General features: G+C 32.6%; 1 protein-coding gene across 3 annotated transcripts in view; it reads right to left on the minus strand.

Moving 5' to 3' along the window:
* ANKRD13C (ankyrin repeat domain 13C) overlaps positions 1 to 21815 on the minus strand; it is a 79270-nt gene that overhangs the window by 53288 nt on the left and 4167 nt on the right. For all 3 annotated transcript variants that reach the window (XM_032494564.1, XM_032494563.1, XM_006191024.3), the window contains exon 2: positions 1831 to 1872. In XM_032494564.1, the coding sequence (XP_032350455.1) occupies positions 1831 to 1872 (42 nt within the window). The remainder of the gene's footprint in view (positions 1 to 1830; positions 1873 to 21815) is intronic.

Here is a 21815-nt window from a genome sequence, read left to right on the forward strand (position 1 = left end):
CAAGCAATAGAAAGAAAAGCAAGAATAAACAAATGGGACCTAATGAAACTTACTAAGCTTCTGCACAGGAAAGGAAACCATAAGCAAAACAAAACGACAAACTATGGAATGGGAGAATATTTTTGCAAATGAAACCAACAAATAATATGTAGGCAGCTCATACGACTTAACAAGAAAGAAACAAACAACCCAATCCAAAAATGGGCAGAAGACCTAAAAAAGCAATTCTCCGAGGAAGAAATACAAATGATCAAAAAGCACATGAAAAAATGCTCAATATCACTAACTATCAGAGAAATGCAAATCAAAACTACAATGAGGTATCACCTCACACCAGTCAGAATGGCCAGCATTCAAAAGTCCACAAATGACAAATGCTGGAGAGGCTGTGGAGAAAAGGGAACCCTCCTACACTGCTGGTGGGAATGTAGTTTGGTGCAGCCACTGTGGAAAACAGTATGGAGATTCCTCAAAAGACTAGGAATAGACTTACCATATGACCCAGGAATCCTGCTCCTGGGCATATATCCAGAAGGAACCTCTACTTCAAAAAGACACCTGCACCCCGATTTTCATAGCAGCACTATTTACAATAGCCAAGACATGGAAACAGCCTAAATGTCCATCAACAGATGACTGGATAAAGAAGCATGTGGTATATTTATACAATGGAATACTATTCAGCCATAAAAACAGACAACACCATTTGCAGCAACATGGATGTTCCTGAAGAATGTCATTCTAAGTGAAGTAAGCCAGAAAGAGAAAGAAAAATACTATATGAGATCGCTCATATGTGGAATCTAAAAAAAAAAAAAGAACATAAATACAAAACAGAAACAGACTCATAGACATAGAATACAAACTTGTGGTTGCCAAGGAGGAGGTGGGTAGGAAGAAACAGAGTGGGAGTTCGAAATTTGTAGATACTGATAGGCATATGTAGAATAGATAAACAAGATTATACTGTATAGCACAGGGAAATATATACAAGATCTTGTGGTAGCTCACAGAGAAAAAAAATGCGAACAATGAATATTCGTATGTTCACGTATAACTGAAAAATTGTGCTCTAACACTGGAATTTGACACAATATTATAAAATGACTATAACACAATAAAAAAAAAGTTTAAAAAAATAATAACCCAATTATCTCCCCCTAAACAAACAAACAAATAAAAGAATTCAAAAGTATATGTTTTCCAAAGATTTTTATCGAACACATCCAGAATTTAAAAATCTAGCATTCAAAGGGTTGCCAATCAGCTATCTGGAATCCTCACTTTCCAGGATTACTGGGAATTCAGATAACTAATACTTGTTGCATCTAGGAATAATCTTAAAGTAGTAGATCTTTTAAATCACCTGTCTATGAGTTGTGTGTTTTTTTGAAGAATAAACAAGTACTAAGTTTTTATAACCATCTACTATAAAAAAGGCTACAAATATGAGTTTAGATATACAAAACTGTCCATATTAAAGAATCTTATAAAATTATTTGAATATTAAGTTTATTATAATAATCAATCAAACTTAATATTCAGAATTAAGAATCTCCTGAAATTATAAATACTTGCTTGATAAAATAACCAACTAAAAAGTTTCAAAAGGCATAAAGGTTAGTATTAGATTTCCACTAACTCTCTGAAAAGAGTGCTATGGAAGATGAGAAAGTATTTGTAATTTTTAATATACTGAATCTTAAACTCAATTGGCACATCGAATAATCAGGTTAATTTTTTAAAATTCAAAAGACAAAAATCATCTTAAATTTTAAAACTGACTGCACATGAGTGAAGTTAAACATAAAAAATAAAGTATTTACTAACCTTTATTTCCTAACATCACAGCAAGATGTAAAGGAGTATTTCCTAAAATAAAAAAAATACATAAATTAGTGTAAAATCATCAGAAAAATTATTTAAGTGTTTCAAGCTACTTCAAAAATTTCACTGACAAGCTTTAAACAAAAATAATGTGACGACAAAATGATCTTGCTTATGTGGCAAAGTCAAAGTCAGAGGATCCCATGGTTTCTAAACACAATGTGTCCTTACTTCTCTCCCATCTACCCCTCATAAAAGATATCCATTTTGCTTTTGGGATTTCTTCTCCACATTTCACAGATTCCTTTTCTGCTAACTTCTCTATTACATCATTCTTTGTTCATTCAGAACACAGTTTAAACATCTATTATATACTCCACCTTGCTGATGAATATAAATAAGATCCAATCCCAGTCCTCAAGTTGTTCAGACATCTTGTTAGAGATTGATATGAAAATAAATAATTGCTATTATTTACTAGAATAGAAGGGAGTATAATATGATAATGGAATACAGGGCAGAGCACCTAGTTTTGCCTATGCAGAAAGAGTTAAACATTGAAGCTAGACTACACCAAAATGAGTCTTGAAGAATGGGTTAAAAATTTGTAGGTAAACAAAGCAACCCTGATCAGAATTCCATGTCAAAAAAAAGTTCCCCCAAATTACATGCAAATGCAAAAACAGCCTATATTTGGGAAACAAAACAAAATAAAACACAATGTTTATGGTTAGGGGTAAAGAGCTTAAAGGAGAAAGTCAATAAGGAAATTGGAAAGTTGAGCAAAGATAAATTAACGAGGACTTGTAGGTTATGCTCTAGAGTTTGAACTATATCTTATAATTGATATTATAGAATGGTAATCTAATTTCAAAATGATACCCCAAGTTACACTTATAGCCTAAAAACCTCTTGATTATAAAATAAAGCAAGCTTACAGTAATATTTGAAAATAAAGCTACCGAATAAAATGTATGTATACTAATTTTCAGATACTACATTTTTACCAAATGAACAATTTTTGCCAATAAAAAGAGCTATCTATACATTTATAAAGAAATCATACACAGGATAAAACAAGTTTTTATTACTTTTTCTAAGAAACTTGTATATGATCTACAAGGTAGTATATGATCTACAAGATAGTATTTTGTGCAAGATTTAGGAGACATAAATAAATTCACTAAATTTAAATTTTCTCTGTAAGTAATTTTTTAAAGCCTAGATTAAAGTAAATTTCTTGGTCTTAAAACAAAACAAAACAAAAGACAACTTAGGGGCACAATTTACAGTATGTTTTTCAGAAATAAAAACCTGAAGTACAAATTTCCATTAGTGATTAGGCAATACACATTCCAGTTTTCATTCCTCAGACTTCAACCTAATAGAGATATGGAAACCACTATAATACAGGTTGTTAATAACCATATGTGCATTTGAAGTATGACCCCAGAAAAGAAGTTTTGCTCACAATACTATTCAAGTAAGCTTCAATAGTTGCCAAGTTATCAATATAAACTATTTTTCAAAAAGACAAAATTCAATCCCCCCAAAATTTCACACCTTTTAGTAAACTAGTTATCTTTTCATAATGCTACATTATTTTTAAAAATTTACATGGGTAAGAATAAAAATGACAAGGCAAATGAAAAAAATTTGTATCTAAACATTGTTGATTGCTAATTCAATATGGAACATGCAATGAAGAAAAGTTTTTCACTACAGATATTTTCATATATGAAGTTAGTAAAACTGATTTTTCTCTCTTCTCATGTTGAAATCATATACCTATTTCATAAAAACACTAAAGAAAAACTCTAAAAAACAACAAAATTATGTCAGTGATTTTTCTATTGTCAAAAAAAATCTGTAAGGTTAGGGACTCTCAATTTTCTGTATAAGGAACTTTTAGTAAGGCATAATTTTTCTACTAAAAACTAACATCATGTTCAGCTCAAACACTAAATGAAAATGCTTGAGAAAAAGTTTAAAGATAAATCATTCACTGATACCATATGAGAAACTATCTGTGGGTCACTGAAATTTTTCAGTGTCTTCAAAGTCTTCAGCAAAAGTCTTTACTTCATGGTAAAAGAAATACACCTGTAAGATCCTGAATAGCCAAAGCAGTCTTGATAAAGAACAACAAACTTGGAGGCATAACGCTTCCTGACTTCAAACTATATTACAAAGCTAAAGCAATCAAAACAGTATGATGTCACTTATATGTAGACTCTTTTAAATATATATGTATTTATATTTATATTTATATTTATATTTATATATACTAAGAACAGACTGGTGGTTGCCAGTGATGGAGAGCAGGGTGTAGGCAAAAGGAGTGAAGGAAATCAAAAGGTACAAACTTTCCATTAAAAAATAAATAAGTCATGGGAATGCAATGTATGGCATGGCAACTATAGTTAGTAATATTAGTAATATTATATTGCAAATTTGAAAGTTGCTATGAGTAGATCTTAAAAGTTCTTATCACAAGAAAAAAATATTTTGAACTATGTATGGTAACGGATGTTAACTAGACTTGTGGTGATCATTTCACTATATGTAAGTATCAACTCATTATGTTATACACCTAAAATTAATATAATGTATGCCAATTACACACCCCCCAAAAAAGAATACAGTATACTGCAAAGGAAAGCGATTTCTTCTGTCCCAAAATGCTAAAGCCTAGGTGGATCTGTAGAAAATACACATTTTCCAATTTACTAAAAACAGCCCCTTGTTATTCTAAACATTTATTTTGTTTCTGATCAGTGCCAGAAAAAAAAAATCCACATGTATAAGTATCAATTTCCAATTTGACTGGTCTAGAATAAGATCATCTTCCACCTTTTCTAAATATTGAAATAATTACATAAGTTTGCAACCACATTCTATGACAATTTATCAAAACTAAAAAGTAGTCATAAAAAGTAAACAAAAAAGGGTTAATAAATTAGTACCAGAAACAAAAGTTCAACATTAACTATACCAAAACCAAAGCCTTTACTTTGGACTATCATTCTTAATTCCCACTGCCTCTCTTCCAGTTTAAGCTCTCATCATCTTACCTGAGTATCTTTTGCAACGACCCTCTTAACAGTCTCCCTGCCTCCAGTTTTGCCCCATTGCAATCTCCTCTCTATATCAGAATAATAATTTTAAAACAAAAACTTGACCATGTTATAGTTTCACTTAAAAGACTGAAAAGTACTCCATATTTATCTTTAACATGGCATAAAAGGTTTTTGATAATAAGTCCTTACCTTCCTTTTTTCTCCTGTTTACTTCCTTACCTTGTATTTCATCTAAACTGCATACAATAAATTATCCAATTAGCCAGATTCTCAATATTTTACACATATTTTGTTAATCCTTCCTAAATATTCCCCATCTGCCTGGTAAACTAAAAATTACCTTTTAGGACTTATCTCAAACATCACCTCCTCAGTGAAGTCTTCTCTAGGCAATCAGGTGTCCCTCTGCTGTTCCCAAAGCCCTCTTTACCTATCTTTTTATTACAGCACTTTTCACAACACTAAATTGTACTTTCAATTTGTAAATGTGTAAACATCTGTCTCCTTCATTAGATGTTAACCTCAGGATAACAAGATACATATTTTGTCCATTTACTTATATGAAATGCTTCCCATACACATCTGACATTCGAAAGACAGTAATAAGCGTTTGTAAATAAAGGCATGAGAAAAAGCTCTGAATATACAGCAACAGATCTTACTAATATCAATAGTTACAGAAACTTCATCATGAAAATGCAACAGGCATTACCTTAGGCAAGGGTTGCAAACTCAGTTTCCATATTAGGTAATGTAACTGTAAAGGTTTGGGTGTTATTTTTCCTTAATGTTTATAAGAATACACTTGTAAAACCATCTAGCCCTAATTTCCTTTGAGTGAACATTTTTATTATGGATTCATTGCCTTTAATAATGACAAGAGTACTTGTGTTCTCTAATTTCTTTTGAGCTCATTTTAAGAAATTAAAATTTTCTAAGATTCTTTCCATGTCATCTAAATTGTCACTTAACTGGCATACAGTTTGTTGACAATATCCTTTTATAATTGATTAATGACATCAGAATTTATGCAGATGACCCATTTTTCATTCACATTTGTTACTTGTATTTTCTTTTTTATCAGTCTGAAGCTTATTAATTATATGCACCTTTTTAAAGTTTTGGCACAGTTTTGGCACATTGCTACTTAATGTCTGTTTTTCTTATTTGATAATTCTCACTCTTTTATTATTTTTCTTCTATGCTATTTGAGTAAAATAGACTCAAACTGGGAAATTAAGCAAATTAGTTTCTCCTTTTTCTTCTTGAATTCTTAGATGCTTGATTTTTCACTTTTTCCTAATATATCTTTATTTTTTATTAATAATTTCTAGATTAATTGCACTGTGATCAGAGAATAGGCTCAGTATAATTTCAGTCCTCTGAAAATGTTGAGACATACTTCAAGGTCAAGTCTGATCAATTTTTGTAAATGCTTTCTGCATCCTTGAATAGAACATGTATCCTGCAGTTGTTGGGTGCACCATTTCATTTAAACCTACTAGATCTAGTCTGTGTTGTGCATGTCTTTCATATCCTTCCTGGGTTTTGTGTGTGTGTGTGTGAACTTGTTGGTAAAAATAAAGAGAAATGTTAAGATTTCCCACTATTGGGGGGATTCTATGTCTTCTTATAGTTCTAGCAATTTTTGCTTGATATAGTTATAAGCTATGTAATTAAGTACAAATCAAACCTTTATATTTTCTTGGTTCATTGAACGATTTTTCATTTTAAAGTACCTCTCATCTCAGATGTTTCCTGCTTTAAAACCTACTAGGATGTTAATACAACTATATCAAGTTTTTTGGATTGATATTTATATGAAATATATTTCAATCCTTTCACTTTCAGCTTTTACATATTAGAGTTCAGATGTGTTTCCAACTGCATGTGGTTAGGTATTTTTTCATACAGTAAGAAAGCATCTGTCTTTTAACTGGAGCATTTAATTCAATTTCATATATTATACTACTTACTGATATATTGGGGTTTAAATCTACTATCCAGTTTCTATTTGTCCTTCCAGTTCCGTGTTCCTTTTTCTCATCTGTCTTACCTTCTTCTAGATTGATTATTTTCATTATTCCATTTTTTTTTATCTGTGGGTGGAAAGTATATATATATATATTTTTTTATTTTACTATTCTTTTAGTAGTTATTCTAGAGATGCACTGTCCCATATAGAAGTTACATGCAGTTACTGATCATCTGGAATGTGGCTAGTCTGAAATGAGATGTGCCATAAATTGGGATTTTTAAAGACTTAGTATGAAAAACAAGGATGTAAAAGATCTCAATGATGTTTTATATTGGTCATGATGTTATTAAAATAATGTTTGGATACTTTGAGTTAAATATAGTATTAAAAATCAATTTCAGCTACTTTTTATTTTATGTGGCTATTCGAAAATTTAATTATAAATGTAACTTGCATTGTATTTCTATCAGTCAGCATAGCTCTAAAGTTTACAACATGCATCCTTTATCAAAGTCAAATGTTAAATGGCACATCTCTTCTTGAGAGCAAGTCAGCATCTTTAGAACACTAACTTCATTCCCTTCATCCAGATGTTATCTAGCCCCATGAGTTTTTATTTTTACCTTATAGAATCAATATCCATTCAGGTTTAATTACCATTTTTGTTGCTCTTCATTCCTTCCTACCTGTCTAACCTTCCATCAGAATCATCCTTCTTCTGAAACACATCCTTCAGTATCTCCTTTAGTTTTCGTTTGTAAATGTGTATTCGACTTCAGTGTTGAAGGATATTGTACTGGGTATATAATTCTTGATCGGCTGTTATTTTCTTCAGTATTCTGTGTGGTCTTACGGTTTCCTGTTTGTTGAGAAGTCAGCTATAGGAATTTCTATTGCTCTTTTGGAAGTAACGTTAACTCAGAAGTTTCTTTTTCCCCCAGCCATTTCATTCCAACATGGAATCCTCTTTTTAATCCGCTTGGGTTGGAGTTCTTAAATCTCTGAATTGGTGTCTTTCATCAATTTTTGATAATTCTCAGCAATTATCTCTTCAAATGTTCCTTTAGCTCCATTCTCTCTCTTCTTTCCTGGGGTTCAATTAATGTAAAATTTCTCTTACCCTAATTTTTAAAAAATTTCTTTCCCTTTCCATTTTTCACTGTAGATATTTTCTTTTGACCTATTTCCAAGATCATAAATTCTGCCTTTCTCAGGGTGTAAACTTTTATTAAGCCAATTTATTTAGTTTTTAATTGAGTTATATTTTTCCACTTAGGAATTTCTATTTAGTTCTTTTCCAAACATATAATTTCAATTTTTACAGTTTCCAGTTCTCCACTTCAATATTCAACCTTGTCTCTTATCCCCCAAGAACATAATAAATATTGTTATTTAAAGTCTCTAATAATAATTACAATAAATGAACCTCTGATGGGTCTGTTTTTCTTATTTGTTTCTCTGTGGTTCCATTCATGTTGTCCAGTTTCCCTATAATGCTGGTCATCTTTAACTATATGCTTGACATATTTAATTAACCCTCTGTGTAAAACTTTTGAAACTAAAGAAACAAATCCTGTAGATACTTTCATTTGCTTCTGACACATAGCTGGGAGTACTAGACTAGATCAATGAATGCAGGGATTGACACTTTTTTCTGGCCCTCACAAATGACTCAGAGCTATGCTTCAGCCTGTATCAGAGCTGATTTACCTGCAGTTGACCCTTATTCCTAAGGTGCAGCTCTTCAAGTTTCCATTCCAAAGAGCAGTGTGTTTAAGAGATATCCCACACCTGGCAGGCCCTCACCTCTATCTTTTTGTCCTCTTAGTTCAGTGAGGTTGTCAAAAGTACCACTCAGCCTCTTAATCACTTCGTCTAGATTCACAAAAAAAGCTACTGAAGGAAAAATAAACATACGATGCTAGGCCAACATCTTTAGATTTCCATCTTCTGCCAGATGTTGGCCCAGTAATTCCGTCCTATCTTGTTGGATCACCAATATCCTTAAAGTAGAGTATTTTGTTCTTACTTGCTTCTAAAAAAGACTAGTCCTAATTACCTAGCTCATCATTACAAGAGGCAGAAATTCTATTTTGATTTTGTTAACTTTTCTCCATCTTTGTAACACTTTGTTTTCTATTTTTTGGTACTATTAGTGCATAAATATGCAAAAAAAATTTGAGTACTAATGATCATAACTTATCAAAATATACTCTTAGCACTTTTAAACCAATTTTACCTCAAATTCAATTTTATTAGCAATGAATCTTGCCATTCACAGCTTTTTCTTTACCACTGACTCAATCAAATTTCCATTTTTCACTCTTCTACGTTTACAAAAATAGAGGTCAGTACATTTTTATTGAAGTATATTTGATGTACAATATTATATGTTTCAGATGTACAACATAGTAATTCATAATTTTAAGGGTTATATTCCATTTATAGTTATAAAATATTGGCTATATTCCCTGTATTGTACTTTATATCCTTACAGCTTATTTATTTTATACATAGTAGTTTACCTCTTAATCCCCTAACCCTTTCTTGCCCCACCTTCCCTCTCCTCACTGGTAACTACTACTTTGTTCTCTTATATCTGTGAGTCAGTTTCTTTTTCATTATATTCATTAGTCTGCTTTATTTTTTCAATTCCACATATAAGTGATATCGTACAGATTCTGACTTTGCCTGACTTATTTCACTTAGTGTAATACCCTCCAAATCCATCCATGTTTTAACAAATGGCAAAATTTCATTTTTTATGGCTGCGTCATCTTCAGTTTCTTTCATCAGTGTCTTACAGTCTTCTCAGTACAGGTCTTTCACTTCCTTAGGCAGCTTTATTCCTAGGTATTTTACTGTTTTTGATGCGACTGTAAAGAGGTCAGTACTTTTATTTCTCCTTTATACACATTTTTGTTTCACTAATTTACCCAATGATTATAAATCTTTTTCTTACCCATTATAGATACACGTCTTCCAAAATGTGAAGCAAAGGGGCTTTTGGGGGGAACGTCTCTCAAGATTATAACCACATTTGCTATGATTAGTAGACTGATCTATGGTATATTTAACTGGTTTTAATGTTCATTATCAGCCCTTTTCTGGCACAAATCCTTTCTTGGATTAGTCATTTAAATTTCTCTCTTACAATCTGGGATAATATTTTGAATAATATTTTTCAAGAATATCATGGTGGTTGGCCTATTTTCTATAATGTTACTATTACTTTCGAAAATGAATAGTTGGCTAGAAAGAATTCTACAGTTGAAGATGGTATATCAAGTATGTTCTACCATTGGAGAGGTCTGAGGCCAAACTGATACCCATTTTAGTTCAATAGTAATCTGTGCTTTTCACTTGTGTGTAGGCTGCTTCATTACATTTTAAAATATCACCAAGATATGCAGAATCTCTTTATTCATTTTCCCTGGAACACATTATGAGCTGTCTCTAACTTCAGAATAATAACTAATTTTAGATCAAAAATGTTTTCTTCTTAATATCTTTGGGTATGGCCTCTGATCCATTTTTTTCTGTTTTATTCTCTGGAAATACATATTATTCATAAAATAAAATCTAGACAGGTATACTACGTATCTATAACCTCCATTCTTTTGTCTCCTTTTCCACTACAGTCTTTGCTTTCAAATTAATTTTGTACATCACTCATTCAATTTTCTATACTGTCAAGACTTTATTTACTTATTTAATTTAGATATTTTTCATGAAGTGACTACATTTTTTAAAATTTCCAGTGTTTTCTTAATTTGGCCTATTTTCTTCATATCATCATATAACAATTTTAGAGAAACAAATTGCTTTATATGTTACTAAACAACAAAATAATTACTTTCTAAACTTTTCTTACAGTATTCTTAACAGTATCTTCAGGATACTTATAACAATGCTTCTTTTATTTCAAAGATCCTCAAATGGACTTTTTGTTTTCTGCTCATCCATCCTGGAATGATTTATTCAGATCTAGTATGGGAAAGGACAAGCATATTATCGTTACTTTCCTCTCAGTTCATTCAAGAGAATGAATAGCAGAAATCCCCTTTAAACTCTGAAGATAAAAGAAAAAGCTGATATGTAAGCAATTTACTGTAAGACTCTATTCTAATACTTTAAATAATACAAAGAAATCAAATGGCTGAGAGATTGAGGAGTTTCTTCATGGAAATCAAAGATGCAAGACTTACAACCCCAAAACCATAAAATATTATCAAAAAATAATACCTAAACAAAAGGAAAGACATTCCAAGTTCATGGATTAAATATTATTAAGACAATATTACTCCCCAATAAATTCAAAGCACTCTGCATCAAAACCTAACTGGCTTTTTGGCACAAATTGACAAGCTGATCCTGAAAGTCATATAAGAATTCAAGGGACCCAGAATATCCAAAATAATCTTTAAAAAAACAACAAAGTTGGAGGACTCATACTTTCCAATTTCAAAACTTACTACAAAAACCACAGTAATCAATACAGTATATACTTGCACAATGACAGAAGTATAAATCAATGAATCAATCGTGCCATACACAAAAACTAATTCAAAATAGATCACAGACCTAAATATAAGCGTTAAAACCATAAAACTCTTTAAAGGAAAAGGAGGGGAGGTGAATAAATCTTTGTAACCTTGGATTAGTTAATGGCTTCTCGGTTACATCAATAGCACAGCAATAAAAAATAATTGGATTTTGCCAAAATTAAAATGTTTTGAGCTGTAAAGGATGCCATCAAGAAAAGTGAAAAGACAATCCACAGAGGAAGAAAGTATTTTACAAATCATGTATCTTATAAGGGTCTTACATCCAGAATATATAGAGAACTCATAACTAAACAATAAAAAGGCAACCCAATTTAAAAATGGGAAAATATGAATACCATTTCTCCACAGATATACAAATGGCCACAAAGCCCATGAAAAGATGCTCAAAATCAGTAAATATCAAGGAAACACAAATCAAAACCACAATGAGATACAACTTTGTACTCACTAGGATGGCTGTAATCGAAGAGAAGTAATAACAAGTGCTGGCAAGGAGGAGAAACTGAAATCCTCAAACATCACTGCTGGACAAGTAAACAGTGCAGCCACTTTGGAAAGTGCTTTGGCAATTCCTCAAAATGGTAAACAAAGATTTACCACAAGACCCAGCAAAAGGTATACACCCACGAAAATGAAAACATGTCCACATAAAAATTATATACAAGTATTCATAGCTGCATTACTCATAATAGCCAAAAAGTAGAAACAATTCAAACGTCCACTAACTGATGAACGTGTAAAGGTGATATATCCATACAATGTAATATTAATCAGCAATAAAAAGGAATGAAACACTGATACATGCTACATACAACATGAATGAACCTTAAAAATAATGTGCTAAATGAAAGACGACATGTTGTGTTCTCCACTTATATGAAATGTTGAGAATAATAAAATCTAAAGAGCCAGAAAGCAGATTAGTGATAACCTACACTGGGGGAAATGGTGGGGAGGAAGCAATGAAAGGTAAGAAATACACGGTTTCCTTTTAAGGTTATAAAAATGTTCTCAAATTGATTGTGGTGTGGTTGCACAACTTTGAATACACCAAAAACCATCTAACTATACACCTTAAAATGGTTTAGTTGTATGCTATGTGAATTATACTGGAATAAAGCTGTTTAAAAATTAGGAAGTGAGGGATAAGTAAGGCTGTTAAAACTGCAGTAAAAACTTACCATGCTCCCAATAATTTTAGAAGCAAAACTCTTCCTTTTTGCCAGACTTATTTTTTCCTTAACAACCATCACCCAGGTTAGTCTAGCTCTGGAATAAAATAAGCTTTCTTGTCCACTTGCTTCTTTGGTGTGAATTTCTCTATTCAAAATAAGGTACCAGAAAAAGCTTAACTTTTTTTCTACTGTTATAAGTCCTAATGATAGCAATAAATAAAAACAAGAGGAAGGGATAAGTTTACTGCAGGGCACAAACTTGCTGCTACCATCTGTTTCCTATATTAGAAATGTCTTTATTGTGTAATTCAGGGACACGACATAAATAAAGTTTTCTTGGAATAGTCACATGCTGATTGTTTATGAATTGTTCATGGCTACTTTCATGCAACAAATGGTATGGTCTTCAAGCCTATAGTATTTATTATCTTGCTCTTTAATGAAATGTTTGTAGACCCATGCTCTAATCACTAAGGGTTTCATGTCCCACTACACTGCCTCCAAGACAGAACACCTGTCAGTTATCACGTTACATTGCTTCCAGGACAGAACACTTGTCAATTATCAATATAATTTCCATACATAATCATATTATGTTACTCTTAATTTCTCATAATATAGTTTACTTGATTCTAGATTCATTATTGTATTTTAATATAAAGTTAGAAGAGTTCATAGGTTCTGTTATTTCTCCAACATTTCACCTAGAAGTAAAATCTATTCATTTCCAATCAATAAATATTTACTGAACATTACTATGTGTGAAGCATAGTGCTAGACACTAGAGATTCAACCATTAACAAGCCAGAAATAATTCTTGCCCTCGTGGAGCTAATATTCATAAAGAAGAGTAAGATAAATATAAAATAGAACAAAACAGATTTTAAGTGTTAAAAAAAAATAAAGGCTAAGACTGAAAATAATAAAGGGAGACATACTTTCTGATACTTAAGTCAGGAAAATCTAACAAGATAATGTTTAAAATGAGATCTAAAAGCTAAGTAGGAACCAAAAAATCAAAAAATGAGAAGAAAAGCATTATAGGCAGAGGCCAGAAATAACTTGGCATATTCAAGGAACTGAAAGAAAACAAGCATGGCCAGACATAGGGAAAAAGGAGAGATTTGTACAAGATTATATCAGAGAAGGCAAGGGCCAGATCATGCAGGGTTCTATAACTATGGTAAGAAATATGAACTTACTTTTTAAGTGGAAAAGGCATTAAACAATCTTGAGCAGGGATATGAAATGATACAAATTACATTTTAAGATCACTCTTGCTACCACACAAAGAATGGGATAGAAAGGTACATAGGGAGACTAGTTATGAGTCTGGGGCAGTATTCCAGGGGAAAGATAATAAAAATTGGTTGATCTCAAAGTGGTAGTGTTACAGCAGGCAGATAGCTAGATATGAACAGAGAAAGGGGGACACAGACCAAATGGCAGGAATTGGGCAGAAAGGAGGGGCACAGGCCAAATGCAGGAAACCACACATCATGTGAGCAGCAGGGATCCCTGGGCAGAGAAAGAAAAGCTGGAATCTTTGGGCTGTTAAGGAGCCACACCTTTTGGCCTGGAGACCAACAAAGAAAGGTCAGAAAAGGCAGGAATTTCCAGTGTCCGAATGTAACCTTTTACTCATTACGCCCTCATTTCAATAAAATTAGCCTTGCAGATCAGAAGTACCCATCATGCACTGACGCCATGACACTTACCATCCAGACTAAACAAGGACAAAAATCCCTCCTCCCTTTGGGAAGGTGGAGTTGGGATGATAATCAGGGAATACGACCCCAAACCTTTGCCTCCCCAATGAATATTCTGCCCACTCATTTTCACACCCTATGTAGCTAACTTGCCGAAGAAACTCAGGGCAGCCGCTCACCTGAGCCTGCCTGCTCTCCCCTGAGAGTGTACTATCCATCCTTTAATAAATCCTCACTTTACCTTTTTAACATCTAAGTCTTGTCTCTGAATTCTTTCTGGGATGGGACAAGAACCTGGAACACTGGTTGCATCTATCAGGCAACAGTAGCAGTGGACAAAGTAGACTGATTCAAAAGAATCTGTCAATTAGATGTGTATGGGTAAAGGGGGTGGGGGGGGTGAGATAAAGAATGATCCCAATGACTGAGGCTTGAGAACTGGATAGTTAATGATGTGATTTACTGGATGGCCAGGTGGGAAGTGGAAAATGACAACTCCATTTTGGACAAGTAAATTCTGAAATATCTCTAAGATTCCCAAGTGGAGATAATTACAAAATCTGGAACTCTAAGAAGTCTAGTCTGGAGATATAAATTTGACAATAAAAAAAAGAGAAAGACATTTAAAATCAAACATGTAAATTTCTTAATATCCTTTTCTGTCCTAACAGCAGAAAAGGTAGTAATAGCTCTCTTTCTTCACTTCTCTATCTTTCAAGGGGAAAAAAAAAAAAGTACCATGGTCTAAATGATAACAGAAAAAGAAAACAAAGAACTGGTAACACTAGTTGCTGCCAAAGAGGATAACTGGGTGGGTAAAGATGAACAGGAGGGAAATTTTACTTTTACATTGTATCCTATTATATCTTTTTATAATTTTATAGCATGTGAATGTAGTAACTATTCAAAAAATTACAAAAATTAAGTAGAACCCACCAGAGACTAGACTAAGCATATAGGTGAAGAAGTCAATGCATTTATACACCTAATTACTCTTTGTTTCCTTAAACCCTCCAAGAACATACAGATGAAAGGGTAAAAGTATCAGTACCTACTGGAGTTACAAATGAACTTCCCATTACAAGTCCAAATTAATCACAATTTCAAAAGATTTTTGAAATGACTTTGAGTTCAACAATCTAATCATTCTCATTTTACAGATAAGAACATAATCTGAAATACATACTACAATTAAGGATGCCAAATTTCATACTATGATTTCAATATTTTAAATGCAAAATCATCATCATCATCTATCCAACCACATTTACTTTACTGACAAAATGTACAATGAAACCAAGTGCTCAAGCATCCTAGTTTGAACCTTCATATATTATCTCCTCAGTTTTCTAAGTCCTCAACCTGCTGCTTAAGCTAATTTGTTACACAATAGATATGAGAAACTTAAAATAAACTTCTCTGTCAACTTTTCAAAATATAGCTCTTAAATCTGAAATTGGATGCCTTGGCGCTAACGTAGTAAACAAAAATCTAACTCTGTTTCGTCAGGTGAGTGAAAAACATTCCAGAAACATTAAGTCCACTATAATGTTAAAGTATGGAAATGATCAACCAAATGCCTGGCAATTACTGGGCGTCTATTACACAGTATGTGCCCAGCACTATGCTGTATACATTATACACCTTATTTAATTTGTTCCATAACCCTGTGAGAAAAACATTATTCCTGTTTCACACCTAAGAAAAATAAATCTAAAAATAGTTAAGTAATTTCCTAAAATTACATATTTAGAAATTGTGGGAGTCATGACACTAAAATACTCATAAATTATTCTTCTTACTGTATCAACAGATTTCAAACTTTTTGGTCTCAAGACCCCATTATACTCTTAAGAATTACTGAAGATCCCAAAAATCTTTATATGGATAAATTTATTGACATTTACCATATTAAAAATTAAAATTGTTTTAAAATTTTCTTTACTAAGTTTAAAATTACAATAAACCCATGATATTTCAATATAAATTTTTTATGAAAAAAGGCAATTCCAATTTTCCTAAAACAAAAACAAACAAACAAACAAAAAGAGCAACAAAAATGGTGCTATACTAAATTCTTTAATTAAAAATTAAAATAAATTAAATTTCTTTAATGTCCAGCTTAATAGAAGATAGCTGGGTTTTTATAACTGTTTCTGGTATAAACTGTTGTTTTGATTTGAAGTATATGAAAAAAATCCAGATTCAGACGATATGCAGTTGAAAGAAGGAGTATTTTAACAGCTTTTCAAATAATCAGATGTATTCTTTGATACTATATCAAAACTCGGTAAGTGGTCATTTCTTAAAGGTTTGCTGCAGTATGAAATCTAAAACCATATTATTAAATTTTTTGTACTATGTTACACCGAAATCCATTGGTTTCCCTTGCACTTTGAATGGACCTTTTACTAATGTATGATTTTGAAACATCATGAATTGATCAACCTGAAAAATACTGGTTGACTGAATTATGCAGAGCTTCCAAATGCCAAGACATTTCACTAAACAAAATTTTTAAAATCACATTTGGTAATAACACCAATCTGAGCAGAATAGTCTTTAAATACTATTATTTATTTTAAATATTATTTATTTAAATACTATTATATATACTTTAAATACTTGCTTTATTTTACCCTATAATATTTATCATTACCATACATTTGTTAGTTTATTATTTATCTTTCCCCATTAGAATGTAAGCTTCCTGAGAGTAGGGACTTTGTTCGTTTTATTCACTGCTATAATCCCAGCACCTAAAACACTGTTTATCAAGTATTAGGATTTGTGTTAAATCCGTGTGTGTGTGTGTGTGTGTGTGTATGTTAAATCAAGGAATAAATGAACAATAACAAAAAAAAAAAAAGTTACAAAGAACCATTAGAGTAGTGTTAAAATCTGTTTTTACTCTCCAAAAAGCATTTTATCCCGGGACAATGCAGGTCTCCACGTGATTCTCTATGAAAGCCAACCAATATCCAAGAAGCTATGCAACTCAGCACACGTAGATTTACAGAAGTCAGCACAGTGCTGAGTAAGAGAGGATGAATTAACATGCTTGATAGGTATCTACAGTCAAGAATCCAAATATACTGACCTGAGTTACACCAGTAGTAGACTAAAGATGACTTACAAGAGAACCAAATAAACTAACCTTTTAGCAGACTGACGGACAGTATAAATTCAAGTATCAGATAAAAATTGAATGAAGTCCTATCTAAACCTCAAAAACTATACTGTACTGGGGGTACAGCTCAGGGGCAGGGCATCTGACTACAGATCAAGAGGTCCCCAGTTCAAGTCCAGGTGCCCCCTACTTTGCTCACATTTTCAATTAATGATGCAGGGGCTGTAATTTCAGCCCCTTTCACCCACATTTAAACATTAATGTGTTATACCTTGTTATAAAAAAAAATTAGAATGTCCTCTGCTGGAAGGTACTTCACAGCAAAAGTGAGAGCAAGATATTGATATTAATGGATATTACTATGATATGAGCTTTCAGAGTTAAAATATTTTCAAATGCAGTCTGCCATTTGAGACTATAATCCCCCAAGAGGTAGGTATATATTTACTTATGTCAGCAGTTACGTAAATAGTATAACTTCATAAAAACCAGCTTGTAGAAAAGCATAGTTTCAAACTCAGATCTGATTCCAAACATAGAGATGACCTTCTGATTTTGCAGATAACCTCTGGGATATCAGCAAGAGTAACAGGCTCAGGAACAGATGAAATGCTACTAAACCACACGGTTAAACCTCACATACCCTGATAACACCATTCATCATCTTTCAACAGTTTGAAAAAAGATCTTTTTCCTTTTCCCTAGCCCCATTTGACATGCTTCAGTCTTGCTCGAAAACTGATCTTCCATCTCTGCCCCAATGAAATAAATGGTATATGAACAGGAACATATTGTCTGCCCAGCTTCCATCCAACTTTTGAGAATCTACACTCATTTTCTAGAACCCAAAGCATCCTGACAACTACCGTGTACTCTTCATTAGATGTCTATGACTTCAGAATGACATTAACTTGGAGCAGACATAGTCAATTCTCCAATAAGTCCTCCAGAATTCTCCTACCTTATTGAGGATGCCAAGACACAACATACATGTTCATCTCTGCTTCCTTTTTTGCCAAAGTTGGAAGATCAGAATTCCCACTCCTATTGTAGTTCAGTGAAGGAAATGGGAAAAGAGGATTCCTCCGTCCCTCTCATGTAGGTAGGTCTGCAGGGGTAGCTCTGCAGATGTGCTCATATCACAATTTTAAGTTGTAGTTCACATTCTATAGTGCTAATGATGATGTCATCAGGAAACAGCCACTTAGCCCCAGGACAGTCCTATTCTGTTGCACACGCAGAAATGCACGTGCAGGAAGATGTGAAAGAATGAAAGTCACATTCAAATAATCATGAGGATCAACTGAGTCAATCCCACAGATCAGGGGAGTGACAGATTTCACAGCCAAATCACTCTTGAAGCCAGTGACAGTACAGAAAACTTTAATGGGCTATCTTCGGCCTCCAGAAATCACTTTTTTTACTAGAGAAAATGAGGTATGCCTTTCAAAAACAAAATTCAGAAAAGACCATAAAAACACAAGAACAGATAAATACAAAACTACTAGTGTTCTTTCAGAGATGTTTCACATCAGAGGTGCCTCTTGGCTAAAACTGTTCACCTGAAACTTAGTTCAAGGTTTTTATTGCCATGCAAAGTTTACCTTTATAGTCGCCTTGTCTCAGACATACTGTGCACTATTCTCTTGCATCACTCATCATAAAGATGTTAGTGACAAAAACAAAGCAGAGAAAACAACACGAAAAAATTAATTTACACAGAATAAGCCAAAATAAACATATTATATGGGCACCAAATAGATTATCCTATTGCCTCAATTTTCAAATGTACATTTTTAATCTTTCTGAATATAAGATACTTCAAAATCCCTGTCTGAGGAAACCTGCCAGCCATCAGGCAGAGATTTTAGACAATATAACATAAGATAATTTCTTTATCACTTCATTGAGTTACCTGCATTGGCAGGGATACTCTCAACTAAATTTTATCTTAAATTTGAAATCTCTAATGACTGTGTGAAACAGCTTCAAGAAGATTATACTACAACTCAGTAAAAATGAAAGTTAACTGTGAATAGAGAAGATGGCTTGTCACATGGCAGACACTGTACTTGAAAGCAGTAGAAAACTGCCAAATCTCAGAATAGATCAGAAATTTTTTACATCTAGGAAAGGCTGATTTGAGCAACTCACATATCAAGGACTTTCATCACTCTGGCACCTGAAAGAGTCTAACTAATGACCAAAATAAGGTGCTTAACTTCCAAGGATATTTAACTCAATTAAGGGAAAAAACAAAATTACATGTTTAACATATGGAAAATACAGTCAGAATCGAGAAAGTCTTCTATATACTTCATACTTCATAAGCATTCTCAATTCTAAAAGTGAAGAAGTAAAAATCATTAGTATCAACTATAAAAAAAAATAGTATGTCACCATGATGCTTTGCTTAACAACCAATGGCAAAAAGATTCAGAAAAATCTTTAACTCAATGTAAAAAAAAAAAAAAAAAAGGCTTAGACTTAAATTTTAATTCTATACTAAAAAAAAAGTGGTATATAACTACAGATATACTAATGATAAAAGGTTTAATCAATTTGAGTACACTTAATGTAATGTAAATTTTTCCCCAATCCAAAAAAAGTTGTTACTAAATATACCATGAGTCAGAATCACTCGCATATCTAAACACAAGATATATATGATGTTATGGCTGTTACTGTATTTAACTTATTTTCAAGAGATATCTTTGGATCCAAACACAATATTCCTCAAAATAACTGATGGCTGAGAAAAAGCAATTCAAACTCAACCAACATTTTACCACAGAAGAAAAAGCTCTATCCTTGCTCCTATTCAATTTGACAATAATTTGTAAATACACATATAGACACACACCAAAAAAAAAAAGTTCTTCAGTTGAGAGACCACTGCAAACTGAGAGAGCTAATGAACAGTGAGCTAAACAGTGACCAAATTAGGATTCAATAAGCTTTCAAAGTAGGTAGAATAAAGGATCAAATCTAACAAGATAAAATTTAATAAATGTAAAGGCCTGTTTTGAAGTTAAAAAAACGTAAGCACCAGAAGGGATAGAATGGAAAGACAGCCACTTACGTGAGAAAAAACAGTATTAAAAATCCACAAACTCTTGTAGTGCATTATTTAACGTGTGCTCTTTAGTAAAACATCACTAAATGTGTATTGCATACAGCAATAAATATAGTCTCCTTTTTTGTCTTTGCTTAAGATTAGTTCTGGATATCCTCAAAGGGAAGAATTAACTAACTAGAGTTTCACTAAAAGAAGATGACTAAGATTTTCACTTACTTATTTAATACACATACGGTATATACAATGTTTCAGGGACCATTCTTGGCACTTTACAAACCATGTCATATGAAGGATACAAAAGTTAGGAATGTTTAACTTGAAGATAAGGAGAACATAAGAGTGCTTGTCAAATATATAAAGGACTACCGTGTGAATGAGGCCACCCATTTATCTGTGCCAATACATTAAAAAAGAAACAACAAATAAGAGTAACAGATTTGGGCTCTACAGACAATCTCTTAGAGCTGTTCAACAGCAATATCTCTCTACAAGGACTAAGTGAGAAAATGTATATTAAAGAACTTTGTTGTAAATTGTCACAACACATTATTAGAACTGACTACTTTGCAAAATAGTAGGTCCTGAACCTTGCAAATATTTACAAAGAGGTTGATCATGGGTTTTGGAGTCCTTGCTGTTAGTTCATTTGCCAGCTTTGGAACTTAAACTAAGTATACAACTTTGGCAAAGTTTCCTTGTGTCTCTAGGCTTCACTTTCCTCACCTTTATTTGAAGGATAAAACCATCTGCCTTGTAGGCTTATTGTGAAAATTAAATGTGATAATGCACATAAACACTCAGTACAGTGCTGACCAACTTAGTAAGTTGTATCTATGATGATATCATCATATTGTGGAAGGAACTTCTAGTGAATATAAAACTATGTGATATGATGTGGTGTAACTGTATGGCTCTGCTATGCACCTGTACGAGTGTATGATTCTGCTATGTACTTATCAGGTTATAACAGTCCAAATATAACATATAGCTTGTTTTTGTTCATTGACTAAAAAGCATTTATCTTTTGTAATTTGAAAGTCTTTATAAAGTCTAAATAAAGTATCCAGGTTAATACAATTTCAAGAGTAAAGTAATGGAATCTAACAGAGAACTTATGCAGCTACAAAGGAAAAGGAGATTAAAGAAGTAGCACATTAAATAGAAGCTACTCTTCCTAGGAGTCTTCACTGCAGCATGAGAACATATATTGCAGGGAAAACAACAATTACACTTTCCACAGGTATGTGAACCACTGGTTATATTCATCAA

Source organism: Camelus ferus, chromosome 13 (genome assembly GCF_009834535.1).
Source record: "Camelus ferus isolate YT-003-E chromosome 13, BCGSAC_Cfer_1.0, whole genome shotgun sequence".
NCBI lineage: Eukaryota > Metazoa > Chordata > Mammalia > Artiodactyla > Camelidae > Camelus > Camelus ferus.